This window comes from Ascaphus truei, chromosome 19 (assembly GCF_040206685.1).
Source record: "Ascaphus truei isolate aAscTru1 chromosome 19, aAscTru1.hap1, whole genome shotgun sequence".
Classification (NCBI taxonomy): domain Eukaryota; kingdom Metazoa; phylum Chordata; class Amphibia; order Anura; family Ascaphidae; genus Ascaphus; species Ascaphus truei.
The window spans coordinates 13,060,568-13,082,752 of NC_134501.1; the positions used below are offsets into that span (position 1 = coordinate 13,060,568).

The 22,185-nt window shown below is 42.6% G+C and overlaps 1 protein-coding gene across 2 annotated transcripts in view; it reads left to right on the forward strand.

Annotated features, from left to right (window-relative positions):
* The window catches only part of LOC142469902 (puratrophin-1-like), a 106,439-nt gene extending 84,760 nt beyond the window's left edge, over positions 1-21,679 (forward strand). The window contains exons 14-24 of one of the 2 annotated variants that reach the window (XM_075576647.1): positions 6,230-7,143; positions 8,633-8,882; positions 9,941-10,030; positions 10,499-10,723; positions 13,031-13,201; positions 14,349-14,526; positions 15,138-15,254; positions 15,698-15,964; positions 16,527-16,750; positions 18,402-18,468; positions 21,141-21,679. In XM_075576647.1, the coding sequence (XP_075432762.1) occupies positions 6,230-7,143; positions 8,633-8,882; positions 9,941-10,030; positions 10,499-10,723; positions 13,031-13,201; positions 14,349-14,526; positions 15,138-15,254; positions 15,698-15,964; positions 16,527-16,750; positions 18,402-18,443 (2,478 nt within the window). In that variant the 3' untranslated portion in view covers positions 18,444-18,468; positions 21,141-21,679. The remainder of the gene's footprint in view (positions 1-6,229; positions 7,144-8,632; positions 8,883-9,940; positions 10,031-10,498; positions 10,724-13,030; positions 13,202-14,348; positions 14,527-15,137; positions 15,255-15,697; positions 15,965-16,526; positions 16,751-18,401; positions 18,469-21,140) is intronic. The other variant, XM_075576648.1, reaches the window with a different exon arrangement.
* Positions 21,680-22,185: the final 506 nt, after the last annotated feature.

Sequence of the window (22,185 nt, forward strand, 5' to 3'; positions counted from 1 at the left end):
ATACCTGCGATACTCTGTTATATTTCAGACAAGTCCTTATTATATCAATGTTACCCTTTTATTGTTAGTTAACTGCAAAGCATTATAAAGAAAGACTTTCGTTCAGGGGCGGCCAACTCCAGTCCTCAAGGGCCACCAACAGGTCAGGTTTTCGGGATATCCCTGCTTCAGCACGGGCGGCTCAATCATAAGCTCGGTCACTATGACTGAGCCACCTGTGCTGAAGCAGGGATATCCTGAAAACCTGACCTGTTGGTGGCCATTGAGGGATGAAATTGGCCACCCCTGCTTTAGTTTATATAAGATATTTAGCCTCATACTTTCTGATGAGTTTTGACTTGTGAAGGTGAAGCTGCTGCTAGAAACACCTTTGGGGGTCCACATAGGGTCTGCTGGATCTGTGACATATACACACAAAATCCTACACCTATGCATATACACCTTGATCCACATATATATTTGGGAGAGGAGGTGCTCATGGCAGATAAACGGGCAATGCACTTGACCTAAATATACATATTTGTTCCGCTATTGTTTGATATAACCCAGTCTATCTGTCCTGTACGGATATGTGCGATATGTCGTGGCATTGCACACATGACCTCTCTCGGTGTCGGGGAATCCTGCTGTCAGCACCGATGCCCCCTCACCTACTACATTTGCTGTGAAGCAGTCCCCTCGCCCCTCTTCCCTTACTCCCCCCTCCTTTGCTTGGCAAGATTTGAGCTCCATTCATTAAGGTTAAGATATAAAAGGTTAATATAAATGGCTCTCTACTGACAAACAGTCAGCTGTTAAAATATAGCACCTGTGAACGGTCTAAACCAGGGGGCTCAATTCCACTCCTCAAGCCCCCCCCCCCCAACAGGTCAGTTTTAGGATATCCCTGCTAGAGCACAGGTGGCTCAGACTGAGCCTCTGATTGAAGCACCTGTGCTGAGGCTTGGACTAATTGAGCCACTTGTGCTGAAGCAGGGATATAGAGAAGCAAGGAGCACAGCTGGGTTGAAAATCTGCAGGAAGGTTCCTGTAGAAAAAATGAATGAAGGGCACAACTCCGTTCTAAAACTGAGGGTGGTTTATTTAATAAGTGCACAGGGACAGAAACACAGCCCACACACCGACATGTTTCGTCCCACGGGACTTTATCAAGGTGTATCACATAACACAACCTCCTTACCTTTAATAGCCCCAGTTCGCGCCAAAATCGCCCGATTGGGTACACTGCGCATGCGCGCCAGTGACGCGTCGCATCTCCGTGACACCGCCCCCCCTCTGGCACAAGTCCTGGAGAGTAGAGACCACGTCACTGAGATGCGTCCGTTTCCACCGTGGAACGCATGCCAGCTGGGCTCCCATCGGATAGAGGCGGAAGGGGGTTAACAAATACATTTTTTTACATTTTTTTACACAACAACTTTATTAGTTAAAAAAAGAAGACAAACACATTTAGCCCAGAGCTGAACATTGCAAAACCCGCAATGATAGTTCAGCATAGGGGTACAATAAAAAAGAGAGAAGTGCTCACATTTGATAACCTATGATAAATAAAGAAAAAAAGAAGAGGATGTTTTAGCAATCCAAGAACTATAATTGGACTTTAATCATGTTGAATGGGACTATATTATAATCTTAGTATATAAGTAGTATAAGTATACCTACAAAGAGTACCATAATATGATAACTATAATACTATCAAGCCATATCTAATCAATAAACTTGAATTGTACTTTTGAAGTCCAAATATAGACTGATTTTATGTGATTGACTGTGTAAGGTAATTTTATATGGAAGAAAAAACTTTTTTATTTTATTATCAATTAAAAGAATATATTTTTTATGCATATTTATTTTCTCTTATTCATAACCCATATAAAGATGGTACAGAAGGACATGGAACATGGATTCCCCCATCAAGACATATGCTAATATTTAAACAAATGATCGATGTATATTAGCATCATAAAGAACCCTCCTCCACTATAAAAAGTGGGAGAGGTCCCAATCAATATTCATGCCGTGAGGCATCCTGGTTCTTAATGTGAAGATCCAGAATGCCTCACGTTGGTCAAGCTTCTTGACTCTGTCACCCCCTCTGGGTGACAGCTGAATGGACTCAATACCTTGAAATTTAAAGTTTTTTAATCCACCTTTGCTGCAGTTGGTGAAATGTTTGGGGACAGGGTGGTCCAGGTTCCCTTTAGAGATCAATCGGATATGCTCCATAATTCGCACTTTGAGGTTCCTAATGGTTCTTCCAACATATTGGCCACCGCACCCGCAAGTGATGAGGTAGACAATATATGTGGAGTTGCAGTTGATAAATGATCTAGTGGCATGAGATTTTCCAGTTTGACTGGATACACATTTGTTTGATTTATTAATGTATCCACAAATTTTGCATTTCCCACAGGGGAAAGAACCATTAGGAACTGTATTGCAATGTACCTTTTTAGAGGAAAAGAGACTTGGGGTAAGAGAATTCGCAACCGTCTTGGCCTTCCTATAAACAACATTTGGACCTGCAGTAATATATTGTTTTAATATGGGGTCCAAGGAGAGTACCGACCAATGTTTTTTAAGAATAAATCTGACTTGTTCAGCTTGGGAGCTAAATGAGGTAATAAACAGGGGTGTGTCATTAAATCTTAAGCCTCTTTTAGAGCGGTGGAATAGTTCTGATCTATTGGTGGACGTGAAATTGAGATTATAAACATTAGTATTTAAAGTGTTTTTTTTGTTTGATGGGGTTCACTATCTCCAAACACGTGGTACAGCCATGGGAACAAGCTTCGCTCCCAGTTACGCCAACCTCTTTATGGGGTGGTGGGAGTCTGTCCACGTGTTTGGAGATGGGAACAAATTCAGGGAGCACATTTTCTTTTACAAACGTTTCATCGATGATCTTATTTTCATTTGGGAGGGTGATGTCACTTCACTTTTATCTTTTATTAACACTTTAAATACTAATGTTTATAATCTCAATTTCACGTACACATATAATCACCATCACATTCACTACTTAGATTTATACCTATACATTGACATGAATTTATCTATCCAATCCGACATTTATCGCAAACCTAACTCACGTAATACCTTTTTACGTGCCAACAGCTGTCACCCAGGGCCCCTCCTTAAAGGTATCCCAAAGGGCCAATTCATTCGCTTACGACGTAATTGTTCCAATGAGGAAGATTATAATGAACGTGTAAAAGAACTGTTTGATCGTTTTGTACAACGGGGCTACAAACCAGATGATTTAAAAAGGGCCATTCAGGAGGTCTCGTCCACCAATAGATCAGAACTATTCCACCGCTCTAAAAGAGGCTTAAGATTTAATGACACACCCCTGTTTATTACCTCATTTAGCTCCCAAGCTGAACAAGTCAGATTTATTCTTAAAAAACATTGGTCGGTACTCTCCTTGGACCCCATATTAAAACAATATATTACTGCAGGTCCAAATGTTGTTTATAGGAAGGCCAAGACGGTTGCGAATTCTCTTACCCCAAGTCTCTTTTCCTCTAAAAAGGTACATTGCAATACAGTTCCTAATGGTTCTTTCCCCTGTGGGAAATGCAAAATTTGTGGATACATTAATAAATCAAACAAATGTGTATCCAGTCAAACTGGAAAATCTCATGCCACTAGATCATTTATCAACTGCAACTCCACATATATTGTCTACCTCATCACTTGCGGGTGCGGTGGCCAATATGTTGGAAGAACCATTAGGAACCTCAAAGTGCGAATTATGGAGCATATCCGATTGATCTCTAAAGGGAACCTGGACCACCCTGTCCCCAAACATTTCACCAACTGCAGCAAAGGTGGATTAAAAAACTTTAAATTTCAAGGTATTGAGTCCATTCAGCTGTCACCCAGAGGGGGTGACAGAGTCAAGAAGCTTGACCAACGTGAGGCATTCTGGATCTTCACATTAAGAACCAGGATGCCTCACGGCATGAATATTGATTGGGACCTCTCCCACTTTTTATAGTGGAGGAGGGTTCTTTATGATGCTAATATACATCGATCATTTGTTTAAATATTAGCATATGTCTTGATGGGGGAATCCATGTTCCATGTCCTTCTGTACCATCTTTATATGGGTTATGAATAAGAGAAAATAAATATGCATAAAAAATATATTCTTTTAATTGATAATAAAATAAAAAAGTTTTTTCTTCCATATAAAATTACCTTACACAGTCAATCACATAAAATCAGTCTATATTTGGACTTCAAAAGTACAATTCAAGTTTATTGATTAGATATGGCTTGATAGTATTATAGTTATCATATTATGGTACTCTTTGTAGGTATACTTATACTACTTATATACTAAGATTATAATATAGTCCCATTCAACATGATTAAAGTCCAATTATAGTTCTTGGATTGCTAAAACATCCTCTTCTTTTTTTCTTTATTTATCATAGGTTATCAAATGTGAGCACTTCTCTCTTTTTTATTGTACCCCTATGCTGAACTATCATTGCGGGTTTTGCAATGTTCAGCTCTGGGCTAAATGTGTTTGTCTTCTTTTTTTAACTAATAAAGTTGTTGTGTAAAAAAATGTAAAAAAATGTATTTGTTAACCCCCTTCCGCCTCTATCCGATGGGAGCCCAGCTGGCATGCGTTCCACGGTGGAAACGGACGCATCTCAGTGACGTGGTCTCTACTCTCCAGGACTTGTGCCAGAGGGGGGGCGGTGTCACGGAGATGCGACGCGTCACTGGCGCGCATGCGCAGTGTACCCAATCGGGCGATTTTGGCGCGAACTGGGGCTATTAAAGGTAAGGAGGTTGTGTTATGTGATACACCTTGATAAAGTCCCGTGGGACGAAACATGTCGGTGTGTGGGCTGTGTTTCTGTCCCTGTGCACTTATTAAATAAACCACCCTCAGTTTTAGAACGGAGTTGTGCCCTTCATTCATTTTTTCTACAGGAACCTTCCTGCAGATTTTCAACCCAGCTGTGCTCCTTGCTTCTCTACATTCTGGTTCCTTCTATCAGGACTGCACGCAGTGGAACTTCACCTGGATGGATGACGTATTCCTATACACTTAATGGAAAGGTAATGGGCATTAGCCCTCATTTATTGTTACCTTGGTCCCTATTTAGGGAAGTGTATATATTAAGGGGGGTAAGCAGGGTAAACCATATCTGCGGTAGTCGTGCTGACTGACCGCTAGGTCCCATGTATATGTCCCCCCTTAACTCTGCATTATACAATGATGGAATGATTTATTGAAGTTCCCATCTATCTATATGTTGATATACAGCTTGTGAGTCCATACACGTGTATGAGCGTCAATCTTCACGTATATACATGCTGAAGCAGGGATAACCTGAAAACATGGGGGGCTTGAGGACTGGCGTTGAGCACCCCTGGTCTAAACAGATCACGTCATGCAGAGCACTAACCAGCAATGTGTAATACAACATATCAGCACATATATATATATATATCTGTAGTTCGGTTGTTAACCCTTTCACTGTTGAAAGGGCCACCAAATGATTGCTCGGCATCCCACTACAGCCCCGGCAGTACAGTGCGCAGCCGCCACGGCGCGGGCCCCCTGTCATTAAGGATCAAAGCCCAGCAGCTGCTCTCCTGTATTCACATTGAAATGTTCCGTTCTATAAATAGCACAATGGCGGGTTCCCGGTTTTGTGAGCGAGGTCTCCGCTGCGCTGGTGGCAAATCCCTGAGAACAGGCTCCGGCCCCGTTTTCCCATGATGATCAGTTAACACAAACAAGCAGCCAACTCTGCCCTGGCCACCGCCAGGAGCAGCTCCCAAACTGAGCCACCCTGTGCCCAGCTGAAGCCAGCCTCTGAAAGGGCCGTTTGTTTCCTTGAGATGCTCAGTTGCATCAGACACGTACATCGCTCTTCCCCAGTTGACACCAGTATTTTGCGCTGTGATGTTCACTTGTTTTATTTTATTCTGCTCTGTGGCCGATATGGTTATATTTTTGCTATCTCCCCATCGTCTCTTGACCACTTCAAAGCAGCATTTTCCTTGCTGATGCAGCTTTCGGACGACACGTTTTATGCTTCTTGGTGATTCTTTATGCGATCACAATACATCTTCACTGTACTTGGTCTGCTCTTCATTAACTGCTGTTTCCCATATGGTTGTCTAGCTTCTATTTGCAGTGTTTTTCCACAAACCCTGTTCTGGAAGTACAGTGATTTCTTGTCTGTTTCTCCAGGCTTACGAGTGGGCTTTGGAAGGTATGCGGCACTTCGCCTGCATCAGCATGGACGACTGTAGCACTCCTGAGATGTGCGTGGCCGCTATCGAGAGCCTGGAGGGGTACAAAGCACAGCATCCCGAAATCGGGGAGAGGAAGTTCGAGGAGATGCGAGAGCTGGCGTACGAGCTGGACAGCGAGCAGGGCGCCAAGCAGTGGAAGTTCGCTTGGTCCAAGTGCCAAGAGGCCCGGCACGTTTTCGAGAAGAAGCTGGAGGCGGCGCTGAGGGCGAGAAGGGCGCTGAACGTAGAGCAGAGCTCTCCAAGGTCTGTCCCCCAAAGGAGGCACTCTGATGGCATGGGCCAGAAGGTGCACTCGGAGGGAAACAGCAGCATATCGTATTTCCAGAACAAGCCTCACCAATCCCCGCTCTGCATCAGGGAGGGGAAGCTGGTGAGAGTGCCCGGGAACATACCAGAGGTGGGAACCGCCAGCGAACAGGTACCCTACAAAACCAGCCCTCGCTCAGATGCAGGCTCCGTGGTGTCTTCAGCGTACAGAGTGCGCAAAATGTCACTGCAGAGCATCCACGGGGAGGACATCCGCCTTGAGCACCTCCACCACAGGCCTTCCTGCTCCTCCACCCCCGGCGCCCAACCTCGCCCCGCCTCAAGAAGGATACTAAGAAAGGCGCTAAGTTTTGACCTCCCCGGCAGCGACGGAGGAACTTACGGGTGCCAAAGGCGGTTGAGCGAACCCATGAGGCGCGGCAACACAGGAGTGTTCATCAAGGGACTGGAAGTGAGCAGCGCAGAGCTGGTAGAACGTCCCGGCAGCCCCAGGCAGCCTGTCCCACTGGACTGGCCGGCAGAGCGACTGCTCAGCGAGAGGAGGAGCAGCATCTCCTCGGTTGATGGCAGAAGCCGAAGCAGGTGGGAGACTTTATTTAGTACATTTCTCGTTAAAATTCACCCTCTCCATTAAAGCAGGTGTTATTTCATATGGAAGAAACAATGGCCCCTCGTCTCATGTTCTATCCCCCCAAAATCGAACAAATTACAAGATATCGCTGGATAAACACAGAGTAGAACCATAGCACCGATTAGTAAAAAGATTTATTGAAAGGTACATTTGACATGAATTGTTTTTCAAATGAGAGTTTCACAGATTGCTGCTCCAAGTAAACATACTGATGGCAACGCTCTGTTTTAAGATAAAATCTGTGTGATTTTATGCATTTTTTACCAAAATCTGACACCTATAATATTTTTACATTCTTTTTAAAGTTAATTTGTAAAAATGGTGAGCGGAGACCTGGGAGGGGTTTGAAGGATGGGGATAAGGGTAGAAAAAAAACATTCCTGCTTCCAGAAGCCCCAAAGAAAAGGAAACCTATTCATTATTTCCTAGAGAACAAAAGCAGCCATATCTTTGTTTTTAGCATGGTTACATGTTACAAAGGCAGCCAATCAGATCGTGAATTAGATTCTTAATTAGCCAATTAGATAATTACATAATTTATTAAATGCTGAAGCAACACAGAATATTAATCCTTATTTCATAGGTGTAATAGTCTCACATGCCATGGTTCATTCTATCTCTGACAAGTCATAATCCTGCAGAGAGATACCTAAGGATAGCTATACGATTATCTTGTAACCTAATAACAGAAATGTACTAGGGCCTTAAGGCCCAGACCTACAAAATGGTACTAAGCCTAAATGTCCAGTCACTCCATCATGTTTTGAGAAAGACACAGGAATGCAAATGTATTAATGTATTTTGTTGTTGTTTTTTCTTTTGCAATGTTCTTTATTTTTGCGTAGAACTTGTCATATAGGCATTAGATCATTACCATCGTTCCATAGGGAAGAAACAGTTACAATATTGTTTTATTCCACTAAAAATTACAAGAGATATATACGGAGTACTACATAAAAACAACGAATGTTAGAAAATCACTGCGGGGAGGTTAAAGCCGCAGACCAAGCAATATCTTACTTAAATAAATCAGTTCTGTATTAGGAGAAAATACTTGTAGCATTTGTTTTTTAACAACTCTGAATTACATTTTTAATGTAACAAGCCTTTTTTGTTTCTATAGCAACCATTTTCAAACGCACAGCTACTGGGTCAACACTCCTCTGCAGTCATTTAGTGAACCCCCGAGCCGAATCTTCGCCGATTAGTCGGCAATTTAGCTAATTCCTTATCATTGTGTGGATTGTATTGTTGCGCATATTAAAGGGGGGGGGGGGGAGGAAACATCAGCTTGGACCGCTGCTTTAAAATGATTTATTGGCCGGTGATGGTTTATAGAACAGTGCAGTCCCTGAGGGGTTTTCAAGAACCAGCATAGGTGTCAATGTGTCTTCCCATATAGTGCATACTGATCACACCCCTGCTGCTCTTCTCTGGCAGCAAACTCCGGCACATCATTGGCGAGATGGTGACCACGGAGCGCGAGTATGTACGCTCACTGTGGTACATCAGCGAAAACTACTTCCCCGAGATGGAGCGCGTGGATCTGCCGCAGGACCTGCGCGGGAAGCGCGGCATCATTTTCGGGAACCTGGAGAAGCTCCGCGACTTCCACAGCCAATACTTCATGAGGGAGCTGGAGAGTTGCTGCAACCACCCCCTACGAGTCAGCCACTGCTTCCTCCGACACGTAAGTGGTCCGTCTCAGACGTTCTCTGTCCTTGTGATCGGCAGCCGCTGCATGGGAGGTGTGAACCGCACTGGCTGGACGCGAGAGGCAGCAGATACAGTCCGACCGGGTGAAGGTCCCACGAGAGGCGTCGGAGGACAATCCGTTCCTGACGAGGTTCCATGGAGACAAATACTTTGGTGGGGGGTTGAGGGGAGTAACAATATGAAAGACCTTTGGAGTCCAAACATATCTGGGCGAGAGGAATCCCATTGAAAATGTCAAACAAAAGTTGCTAACTGAGGATTATGTAATGAGAACGCATATTCTTTAGGTGCAGGGTCTTACAGGAATAAGGGCCATGTTTACTTAGCAATGCTAAGTCAATATGAGCAGTTGAAGGGGCAATAAGTTACTTTACGGCTTAGCTCTGATTAGTAAATATAGCACAGCATGGACTTACACTTTTAGAGACTTTTTTTAAAATGACCGTAATGTATAAATATTTGATTCTTTTTTTCTTGTTGCTCTGTATAACTTGAATTCCCGGGAAACGGACCACAAAGCAACACAATGTCTTTGATCAAATTAAAACAAGACTCAGGGTTAATCTACGTCTGTCTTTCGGCTTGTGCGCAGTTTCATCTATTATAAATCTCCTGAAGTATGCAACGAATTAATATAAAACTAGTTGTTCATGGTCCTGAAATATCAAAGATAAGTAGGATCCAGATTAAGACTTTTCTAGCGAGTCTCCTTGCCCTAAAGAAATATATTTGTCACATATCCCTACCATAAACATCAGATCCATATATACCATCTATTTTCCTTACCTCAAAGACTATCAAATGACATCCTAAATTAGTTTACTACACTTACTTTCTACTTCCTCAGAAAGCATACAGTTTGCCTTCTGCATTTTACAGATGAAACGAGCGCAGTTTGTTACGCTGCTAGCTAAAGACTAACAGAAGACATTGGATGTGCGTTCAATACCTGTTTCAACGCTTTCTGTGTATCTGCAATGAATGTGTTGCACACGACTGCTAAGATTATGTTTCTTTCTCTTTTCTTTCTAGAAAGACCAATTTGGGATGTATGCTTTGTACAGCAAGAACAAACCCAGGTCAGACCTGTTACTTGCCAGCCACGGGAACATATTTTTTAAGGTGAGAAACTAAACACGTGTAGGAAAGGATGCATGTTACAATGAGTTAGAGGACCACGGATAAATGCACGTGATGGTTAATTCCCTGCTTCAGACAACAATACTGATATCTGCTCCATTTGCCTCGGGGTACCCACTTGTCACTTGTGCTCGTGATAACATTGTTGGAGTTAGGTGGAGTGTTTTAAATATGCTATCTTGCAAGGTGCCTGAACAAAATGTCATGTGCTTTTAGTATGAGGAAACAGGTCTTTACAGTGGTCATGTTATACATTTTAGTCCACACAGGGAAATGCCGGTGTTTTCATATATTTCTATCCTGCTTCTGTAGTCCGCCTACCCTCTGAATAGATTGTCATAAAGAGTGTTATCTTCTGCTTTATGATTATTAAGAAAAAATACTTGCAAATATAAGTTGAAAGGCATGGAATGCAGCGATGACATGTTTTTATTTGGTGTATGGTTTCAGTGTAAACAGCTTCAGCTGGGTGACAAGATGGATCTGGCCTCCTATTTGCTGAAGCCAATCCAGCGGATGAGCAAATACGCGCTGCTCTTAAAGGACCTGATTAAGGAGTGCGGAGAAGCGCAAGAGCAAGAGTTGGCGTACCTACGCGCAGCAGAGGAGATGGTGAAGTTCCAGCTTCGTCACGGCAACGACTTGCTGGCTATGGATGCTATCCGAGACTGCGATGTTAGTGCCTACAATTAAACAATTGATTTGGGGTTGTGGCAAGCAGTTTGGGGGCTGTATCCATTTCTAGTTGAGGGCATATTCATCACAGGATTTGGTAATCAGACTCTTAACTTGTACAAAGCTATGAGCCACAAAGCTTCCGTATTGGCTAATGAGACCACATCAAATGGATTCATAATGCTGTTAAGCAAGTGTCTAAATCACAATCCTTTCTCCCAGTTACTAGATGGGAAGTAATTGTCCTGTTTGTAGTGGCTGTACTGGTAACTTGGTGGTATTGATAACTCCTAATGAATGACCATCAAAAATGTTCATAGATTCCCTCCTCTTCGTCCAACCCATCACCTCCATCACTCCCATCTGTCACTACCAACTATACACCAACCCATCACCTCCATCACTCCCATCTGTCACTACCACCTATACACCAACACATCACCTCCATCGCTCCCATCTGTCACTACCACCTATACACCAACCCATCACCTCCATCACTCCCATCTGTCACTACCACCTATACACCAACACATCACCTCCATCGCTCCCATCTGTCACTACCACCTATACACCAACCCATCACCTCCATCACTCCCATCTGTCACTACCACCTATACACCAACACATCACCTCAATCACTCCCATCTGTCACTACCACCTATACACCAACACATCACCTCCATCACATCTGTCACTACCACCTATACACCAACCCATCACCTCCATCACTCCCATCTGTCACTACCAACTATACACCAACCCATCACCTCCATCACTCCCATCTGTCACTACCACCTATACACCAACACATCACCTCCATCACTCCCATCTGTCATTACCACCTATACACCAACCCATCACCTCCATCACTCCCATCTGTCACTACCAACTATACACCAACCCATCACCTCCATCGCTCCCATCTGTCACTACCAACTATACACCAACCCATCACCTCCATCGCTCCCATCTGTCACTACCACCTATACACCAACCCATCACCTCCATCACTCCCATCTGTCACTACCACCTATACAACGTAAGAAAAATGTGTCCACTCATTTCCCTCTTCTCAGACAAACTTCTTATCTACTCACTTGTCTTTACCCGTCTCAACTACTGTAACTCCCTTCTCCTCTGTCTCCGTCTACTCCTCCATACCTCTCCAACAAATCCAAAAGGCTCAATCTCCCCTGCTCTGCCCATGCCACCCATCCAACAAATCCAAAAGGCTGCAGCCCATTCATGTCTCAATCTCCCCTGCTCTGCCCGTGCCACCCATCCAACAAATCCAAAAGGCTGCAGCCCATACCTGTCTCAATCTCCCCTGCTCTGCCCATGCCACCCATCCAACAATGTTCCCTCTTCAAATTCCTCACCCTGGTCTACAAATCGCGCCATGGCCTTGCTCCCCTTTACCTTGCTGCACTCATCTCTCGCTACACCCCTTCGCTCCCCGACTACCACAACCCCCCCCCCCCTCCAATCATTTACCTTACTCGCCCCGCTCCACTGGAACAAGCTCTCCCACCACATCTAATCTGCCCCCTCCCCAACTATCTTCAGAAGCCAACTCAAAACTTCCCTTCTCCCTTGCATTCCATGATCCACCGTTAAACACCTTCTATCACACCCCACCCTCCCCTACACCCATGATCTCCCCTACTCTCACCCCTTCCTAAACCCTCCAGTCACCCACCTCACAGATCCAATCGCCTCCACGGTCAGACCCATCACTATACCACCGACAAGACTAAATCCAGAGACCTGACCGCAACCCCTGCCCACCAGGCAAGCAAGCTCTCAATGCACCTAACCCATAGCCCAACCATAATGTTCCCACCCCTGCCCACCACAAAGACATCTTAACAATTACTCGGTGCCCATCACATGAATGTTCCATATGTAACCCCACCATTGTTTTACTAACTAATGTGCAGCCCCCTGGATAAGGGCATTATATAAATGTTGTAAATAAATAGATGTAATTTCTACATGAGGATTTCTCAGGTGTAAAAAGACGCTGCCACCTGAGACACTCATACAAAACAAGATCTGTGGATAACGGTCATGCAGTTCCCAAGATTTATAAATACCTGCGAATAACATCACATCAATCATTTATTACAGCTGCTCTTGTAGCTTGTTAAAGCCCTGCATTCTCAGCACAGATCTTATAGTAAACCATTACACTTTGGGGGGTGGGGGGGGGCAGTAGTGGGCTGTGCAGAGGGTCTTGGATTGCATTTCTTTGCTGGCTGTTTCTTTCCCAAGCGCTGATCTTGACATGTATTGGGGGGATAACAGGTGAACCTGAAGGAGCAGGGCCAACTGGTGAGACAGGACGAGTTCATAGTGTGGCTGGGCCGGAAGAAATGCCAGCGACATGTGTTCCTTTTCGAGGACCTCATCTTATTCAGCAAGCCCAAGAGAATTGAGGGTGGGCTGGATGTCTCTATCTACAAGCGCTCGTTTAAAGTAAGAAAACCAGCGTATCTCACCATGTGTATATCTTTGGCACACATTGAGAAGCTATTGTATGAAGGATTTGTCTTTGCTAGCTCAGGCTAACCGGCAGTAGAGCTTAAAGTAGAATCAATAGGAGCCAGATCACCAGGAATGTCTGGAATTTTCTGTGATATAATGGCTTCAGTTTTACTTCATTTTTGTGTGCAAATAACCTGCTGCCCACAGCACTATTTTGGTGATAAGTTTTGGATTTGATGTAGGCACCAAGTCACAAGGACTGACTGAGGTCAATGTTAGGACACCTACCTTTTGTATACATTTTGGAAAAAACGTACTATAGATATATATATCTCTGTTATGTTCAATTAGAGCAAATGTATTATTATGTTTAACAGTAATACATGTTAAAACATACCCAAGACATTGCAGGCGTTAGCGCCTGCCTGTGATAATGCAGCACTAAGTAGTACATTAAAACTGAGCGAGAAGTAAATGGTTGTGATAGTTATGTGGTAAATGAAATTTGTACACATTTTGTTCTGATTGGTGTCGTTTTGGTAACCCATTCAATGTAGACGTCTAAATCTGGGGAGGAAACGTAGATCGGATGTTAGTTGTCTGGTTTGTAGTTATATGGCCTGGCCAGATGCTGTAAAAACAGCTAAACAGAGTTTGCATAATATTGTGGCACAAAATGATCCAAGATAGAAGCGTGCTCAGACTGAAGGTCTCCATGTACAGGGTCACAAAATACTTTGAGACCTTATAAATAAACAGCTACATCACTAGTGGGATATCTTTCTTGGCTAATGAGTCGGTTAATAATACCAGTGCATTCCACTGCTGTTGATGTTACTGGTTTTATAACAAGGGATTTGCTAGCTATTTTACCAGCAATTTATTCCCAATCCAAGAAACATTTGGAAGTGTTAGTTTAAAAAATAAAAATCTGTAATATGTCAAGAACCAGTGGTGTGATTCAGTAATGCACTGGAAGACTATCTACATTTCTTTACATTTATACAAAATAAAGGTTAAATCGAGAAGTTAAGACGCTCTTTTTGTACTTTTAAGTCTGTTTTTCTTGGCATACTAATGTATATATTTAGTCTGCTCCGCTCAAAACACTTTAGGTTATTTTTATTTTGTATTGCAGACGGCAGACATCGGATTAACAGAAAATTCTGGGGACAGTGGATTACGTTTTGAAATTTGGTTCAGAAGGCGCAAATCCAATGACACATATATCATCCAGGCCAGCAACTCTGAAACCAAGCAGGCTTGGACCAGTGATATTGCAAAAATCCTGTGGCAGCAGGCTAACAGAAATAAAGGTGTGTTAATATGGAAACAAGTGTATTAAACGTGATTATAGGCAGACACTGATAATCCCTTCAATTCTGAAAGATGAGTGACTGATTTCAGGGCATTATTCACAATTGCCCGGAATTTTTGGCAGCTTGTCAAGTTTTGAGTCCTAGCCAGTGAGCTCTCACTTGTCATACAGCGAATGAGTGCAGCTCAGTGATGCCCTGTTCTACAGGGGTTATAACTTCATTATCTTCCTGGATGTCATTTTATTCACACGTCTTTTGAGACATGAATTTGTTACTGTCTCATCACATTTGATTAAACTGGCCTATGTTATTATTAGTGTGTGTGTATATGTGTATATATATATATATATATACACACACCTCCTTTTGCTTTGAGTCGAAGGCCACAACTTTGCAATAATTTACTTTCCTTTCAACAACAAAAACAGGTACACTGTGGGTACCACGGTAATAATGAGTTACTAAAGATCTGAGGGTGTGATTTACTGTTACCAGGTGACATTACCCGGGAAAGAAAAAAAAAACAGGTATTCAATGGAATTCCTGTGTAATAAACCCCATAGAACACCTCCCTGCTGTCTGTAAGGGAGTTATTCTGTTTTCTCCAGAGGTCCGCATGCAGGAAATGGTTTCTATGGGGGTTGGTAACAAGCCATTCCTGGACATAAAGCCAAGTGATGCTGCTATCAACAACCGAGCCATCGATTACATCATGAAGGGAAGAGGTATGTAAACTCCTGCTTTACTTTCCATTAACTACATTTGTAGATGTTAATTAACTACAACATAATATTAAAGGCTTACCGTAGTTATCACTTCACTGTTATGGCATTAACCTTGCCAGTCCCCCTGGCCTGAAGCACACTGTATTAAAGCAAGTTATTGCCAGTGCGGCCTGTACTGTAACTCACTGCAGTAATCCTTCTGTGCTGCAGAGACCTATAACTCCCTTTAGGCTCTGATGGTGTTGAGCAATCTATACTATATAATATTTCATATAACAGTATATGCCCTCCCTATCAGTAATTCTAATGCAATCAAACTCCTGCAGTGCACAGAAGGGAACAATCACAGGCACATACTGGGTTAGAGGAAGAGAGGACGTGGCTGAGTGTAGCCTGATTTACAAGAAAGGTAGTGATAATAATATCATGTTTTTGGTTTGTAGGCGCAAGAACCAGGGCTTCGATTGCAGTGTCCCTGTTTGATCACTCAGATCCTTACAAGAGGACACAGGCGCCCATCAACTGCAGCTCTGTACCCTCTGCCTGTGGTCCCTCCTCTGCCTCACTTCTGGGACCCCTTAACCTGCACATGTATGTCAACCAAACACTTCTGCCGGGAGTGCTTTCCCCCAACAGTCTTTTCGATACCAGCAGCTGCCTTGAAGAGGATGAGCTGGAAAACGAGACTAGCAGCAGCCAGCCCTCCATGAGTACGTATCCTAAATACATTGCTGGCCGCCAACAAGCATAGGGCGAAATTGGCAAATGATCGATTGAGTCATTTCCTGCTTAGGGTGATTTATTAATAGATCAGAAATAACATTTGGCCTACCCAATCCGTGGCAAGCTGGTAAGTATAGGAGGCTTTATGTGACATACTGTATGTTATATACCACGATGCGCAAACTTTTAAAGTCACGCCCCCTCTTACCTGCTCTCCGGCATCACTTCATCTCTGCGACGTCACGTCAACACTATCAGAAGATGCAGTAGAAGTCAGAGAGAAAGGTAAGAGGCAGTTACAGAGGCCCTAGTCTCCCCCGGCAATCAATTTAAATGTTGTGGGGAAGAGCGCGGGGCCTTTGTAAGCGCTGGGCTCGATTTGGTAGTGTGCGCACCCATGGTATATAAGGAGTAGAGACTTATGACCTCAGGTCAGTTATCCCTACAATAATCAGTGTGAGACTGTAAACAGAAACTGGATCATTTCTTTATCTTGTCTTTCGTCCTCATTAAGTCCCATCACATTGAAAATATTCTTGTTTTTTTCAGCCACAGAGAGCTCTGAGTCTTCACAATGCATGTCTGGCGCTGGGTCCAGTGGTTCTGACAGCGGGTGTGTGTCCAATATTCCCCAGGACAATTTATCCGAAGATGCTAGCTCTCCGTGTGAAGCTTCTGCGTCATATTCCCTTCCAGAACCCAGAAACGGCACTGGCCTTATGTCTCCCATCGCAGAAAAATCCAGATTTATTAACCGGCAATACATTTCCGCGGTAAGAAAAGAACCATCTAAATACTTAACTCAAGAACAGTACTTTGCAGGAGTCTTTTGTATTGAGGAAATTAAGATATAAACTAGTGTTAAAATTTGGCACTTCCTGGACTTGATGGATTATCAAAAAAATAATCAGTTCAGAGTTCTCAGATACGCCATTACTTATAGTTTTCCTATTCATGTTGATCTTGTCCCTTATTGCTTCAGTGGGATTCCCTTCATACTTACCTAGAACCCTGTGATAGCTCTAACGCCGAAACATTGTAACGTGTACAGTAGCCGATGAGATGTATATCACTGGGATTTGTAAGAGAAATCTTAAGTAATATTTAAAATTCTATCCCTTTTCAAAAAGTATCCTATTTTGTAAAATAAAAGCATTACAAATGCCTGCTTGTGTAGTGAGGTTTGGTCTTACTACTTTAATAACAATTTTCTACCCACAACTGAGGAATTTTACATGGTGTGGCGAATTTCAATTCTCATTCGCCACACCTGTGGCTACATTGGAAAATAGGTTGCCCACCTCTGCTTTAGCTGTTACCGTACCTATAGCTACATCCTATACATTTTTAAATGGAATTTATAAAAAATGTCTTATGCAGAGAAGTTATTTTGAATGTGATGTACAGCTCAACCCCGTTATAGCGCGAACCGTTCCAACGTGAATCCGCTTAACGCGATGCGAGTGTGGCTCCCAATTATCACTTGCCAAAACCCAACCAATCATTTACCAGCACCCTACCTCTCTCACTCCGGGGCTTTCCTCGGTTGTATAACCCCCCTATCCTGCTCTTGCTGATGCTCGTGGAATCCCTCCGGTGCCCGGGCGAATACGACGTTGCGTTGAATCTCAGCAACACACCGAGGCTCCTCCCTCCGCTTTCTCCGGTGGCCTGTGCTGGACGGCTGAGGCGTCACGTCGTCTCCTAGCAACCGTCCAATCGGGGACGCATGCAAAAGTACACACGTTCTCCTCCCGATCGTACCATCTGAGCTTCAGGAGATTGCACTTAGCTGATTTTCCCCTCTCCCTGTCAGCTGGAGGCTGACGGCAGAAGCAGTGAGAGGAGAGAGCTGCCAGCTGCTGCCGATGCCGGTCAGTCCTTCGTGGGGGTACCGCTGGGACAGCTGGGAGAGTTATATCAGCTCTCCCCCTCCGGCGACCGTGGAACACCTGTGGGGTGCAATTCTCGGCAAATAAAATTTTGGCACGCGATGTGCTTCTTTGGACCCCAAGCACCGCGCTATAATGGGATTGAGCTGTATTTACAATTAAAATGAAAAGCACAGACCCTGTATCAGTACTATTAACCTCACTATGGATCACAGATTTCAGAATGTTATTTTAAAATCATCAGGAAATGTACACACAGCTCCAGGCTACCAATGGGACTTTCTTTCTAACCACATTTGCAGGCCTTCAGGCTTTGTCTTGCCATGTAATTATTAAATAAGTCTTTGGGATGTGGTTGTCAAATTAATAGCTATCACAATGTACCATGTAACACTGTACAAACTCCATTTAAAATGCTTTATTTTATATACAGCTTTCTTACTGTTTTTTCTAATGTCTTCATTGTGCTTTAATGTATTTATTTCCAGGCACTGACTTCTAACCTCTCACTAACCCCTGCTTTTCTCCCCAGAATACAAGCCACATATCCTTAAGTCCTTCCACCATAGTTTGAGCTTCCTCCTAACCTATATGTTTCAGTAAGTGGATTTTTTTATCCTGTCCAATTGCATTGTCCTTAAACAGCAAAATCCCAAACTCCTGCTATTAATATGTTTATTACGTTTAAAATATCATGTATGTATATATAATCTTTATTTATATAGCGCCATCCAAGTACATAACGCTTCACTGCAGTAATACACGTTGCATAATAATATGACACATAATGGGAATAAGCGCTTCAGACATAAGTAACATTAGGAAAAGGAGTCCCTGTCCCGAAGAGCTTACAATCTAAGTGGTAAGTAGGGAGAATTACAGACAGTAAGAGGGTGTTCAGGTAAGTGCATATGCGATGTATAGAGTACCACACAACTGAGCTACCCATATGCTTAAAGAGGTGTATTTTAAGATGGGTCTTAAAGGTGGAAAGAGGGTGCTAGATGGATATTGAGGGGAAGGGCATTCCAGGGGTGTGTGGCAGTGAGTGAGAAGGGTTTAAGGAGGTAGAGGGCTTTAGATGCAAAACGCAAGAGCCGGACAGGTGTATAGCAAGAAATTAGGACTGATGTAAGGCGGGGCAGAAGAGTGTATAGCCTTAAAAGTGAGGAGAATTTTGTAAGTAATAAGGGATTTAATAGGAAGCCAGGAGAGGGATTTCAGCGGGGGACATGCTGAGACAGATTTAGGAGAGAGTAAGGTGATTCTGGCAGCAGCATTTAGGATAGATTGTAGGGGAAACAGGTGAGAGGCAGGAAGGCTGGACAGTAGAAGGTTACAATAGTGGAGACGGGAGGGAATAAGGGCTTGTGTGAGAGTTTTAGCAGTAGAGCGACAGAGGAAAGGGCGTATCTTTGCATATTTGTTGCTGGTATTTTAGCAGACCAATAGGAGTTTTTCTTAGTTTTAATTAATGTGTACTGAGGCTTCTTGACGTATATACTTTATCCTATAATCTACCAGGAAACATGCTACATCTGTAGAGCTGCCATAACTGCTACTACTTGTGTATGCAGTGCAGTAGAAGGCAGACCAGGTAACTTAGGCCTAGATGCATGAAGCAAAAATGACATCTGGGAACATAACATTAGTTCCTGTTTTAGGTCGTTATTAACTTCATATCCACAAAGCTAATGATATGACGTTACTAGGCGCAATGGCAATGTGATAAAGCGTTATTCTGAAGTAACATGACGTTAACATAAACTAATGCGATGTTACTCCTATTCCTACACTACATGGTCAAGTAAACTTTTCTACATTTTATAATATAATAACCTTTTAGTATCCCATGATTAGCAAGAAGGGCTACAAAGGGGTTGTTATATACTTCAAACTACACAAACTAAAAAAAGAGGCTAGTAAAGCATTGCTAGCCACTATGGCAGGTAAGGGCTATGGCAGGTAAGGACTATTACAGAAGTGTCCATGTCAAAACGGCACTGAATATATATCAACCCCATTGATCCCAGAGGGTCCAGCGTGAAGCAAACAGTTACTGGTGGCGATAGAATATTATAAAATCTCAGCTGACTTCAAGGCAGTTTGGTCTAATTTTGACCCATACACCTTCACCCCTGGGGTACCAGATACATATATTTTTAAATATATGCTTCATTGGAACTCAAAAGGTTAATTCATTAAAACTCATTTAGCCTTCCTGATCACGGTCTAGGACTCCCAGAAAGTATTCTACAAAGGGATAATCCAACAGGCCAATATCCAACCACAAAATCCCCCTCCTCAAAAATAACCTCCAAAAATTGAAAATGTTTGCAAATGTAGCCATTCGACAGGCCATGAAAACAAAACATAAATGTGGACTCAAAATAGACCTGGGCCCGATATCCTAGATCCAATCCCAAGGAATCAGTCTTGTTTGAAGCAATTGGCATATAGGAAAAAACTCTGGTGCATAAACCCAATTATCTCTAACGAAGGCAGAGCCTACAGTGCCAAGGCGCCTAAGGATGAAGCATTCAAAACAAGTACATAAAGTATGAAATACACATTTATTAAAAAAACACAAATCAATCAACAATAAAAATATCTAGAATAGGAGTTGCTGTACGTGAACCTTACATGAGCTGAATGATATATAGCAATATTATGATCCAATATACATCCTACTTAATATATGTCCATATAGCCTTAATCCATAGTGACAAGAGGTTAGTGTTATGTAGATAAGTAGAGGTAGGGTCTTGAGACTCCAATAGGGAGTCCCTGAATAACTTCAATAGTTGGTAGAATAAAGCGCTTTATTCTAATTCCGGAAACTGAAGCAAACAGAGTATCCTCTATCTCTCCGATTAGAGTTGAGTTCCTCCTAGTTGGTATATAACTGCACAAAGTTGCGTAACTTAGAACTTTCAACAGGTAGGTATATGCCCAAATCAATTTTAAAAATGATATTGTAAAAAATACTTAAACACCCTTACTCACCTGGGCATAAAGGAAGCCTGACATGGCAGCTGATGACCCCGGCAGCCACCTGGCTTTACTTTCATTTTCCCAGCACATAAAATAAGGTAAATATCTTGGGAACAAGTGGAGGTCCGTGGACCTAGGAATAGTACGGTTCAGCTCCATGGGGGGACCTCTTGGTACCAATTCTTTACAAAAACATAATGGTGCTTTAATACATGAATTAAGTTTTGTTACAATTACTATAAACTATTTGCTTAATATTTACTTTTTCTAATTCTAGGTTTGAACAAGTCTCTATTGTAAGCTGTTGTGCGCAATAGAGCCGCATGCAGAAGAAACAGCAACCTATGGATTCACTGCTTCACTAGATGCATTCGCACCTGCGGCTTCCAGGCGCCATTCAATTGTTTTTCTTACATGTTCTAACCAATAACTTAGTGACTTGAAAATGTGTAATATTTGAGAATACCTGTACATAGTTTGATATTCCAGCAGCCAGTTTGTTTTTGTTAACACCTTCAGCCCAAAGAGGTCTGCAACACATTGCTTTGAATTGGGATCCTTTTGTGCTGAAGGAAATAAATATGTAAGCTGCACAGTTTGTAAAGTTTATAGAAAAAAAAGACATTTGGTAAAAAAAAAATATTTAAATAACCAAAAAAAAATATAGAATAACTTTCTATTGCATTTTTCCATGTTGAACTGGAGTTTGATAAGTGAGTCTTATTTTGTCATAGTTGTATCCAAAGTAGAAATAATTTATTTACTGGAGGTAATACTTAAATCTGAATAAAAAAGATTTCTTTGAGTTTTTGAGAATTCCTGCTCCAATAATTTGTTTTAATTTGTTAACCTTTTTGCTGCCAAGAGTGTCCTCCTGCACCACATCAATGCATTGTAGGCGCCTCCGGCAGCAAGAGGGTGTGAGAAGCAGTAAAGCTGTGAGAATAGGTTTCCATTTACACGTTGGTAGTAATAATAATTATTCACATAATTGGTCTGGTTCTTGAAAAGAAGTAAAAGAAAAATCTCTGACCTGCAACAATTCCAACATCCCACAACTCTTCAGCCAGACTATCAATGGGATGCTATCTGAAGCACTGATACTGTGGTCCAGGGTCTGAAGTCTTACTGTTTGCAAATAAATCTATTCCGTAAAGGTATCAGGATTCCCTCGTTCTATGTGCCCTAAGAGAGCTTCACATACAGTAATTGCAACGTGGCTCCCACTTATTGTTAGGTGACACAGCTACTCAATAAATAAGACAAGTACATTCATACAGTATATTAAATTCTTTAGCTTTCAGCTCCTCTTCATTGCACGG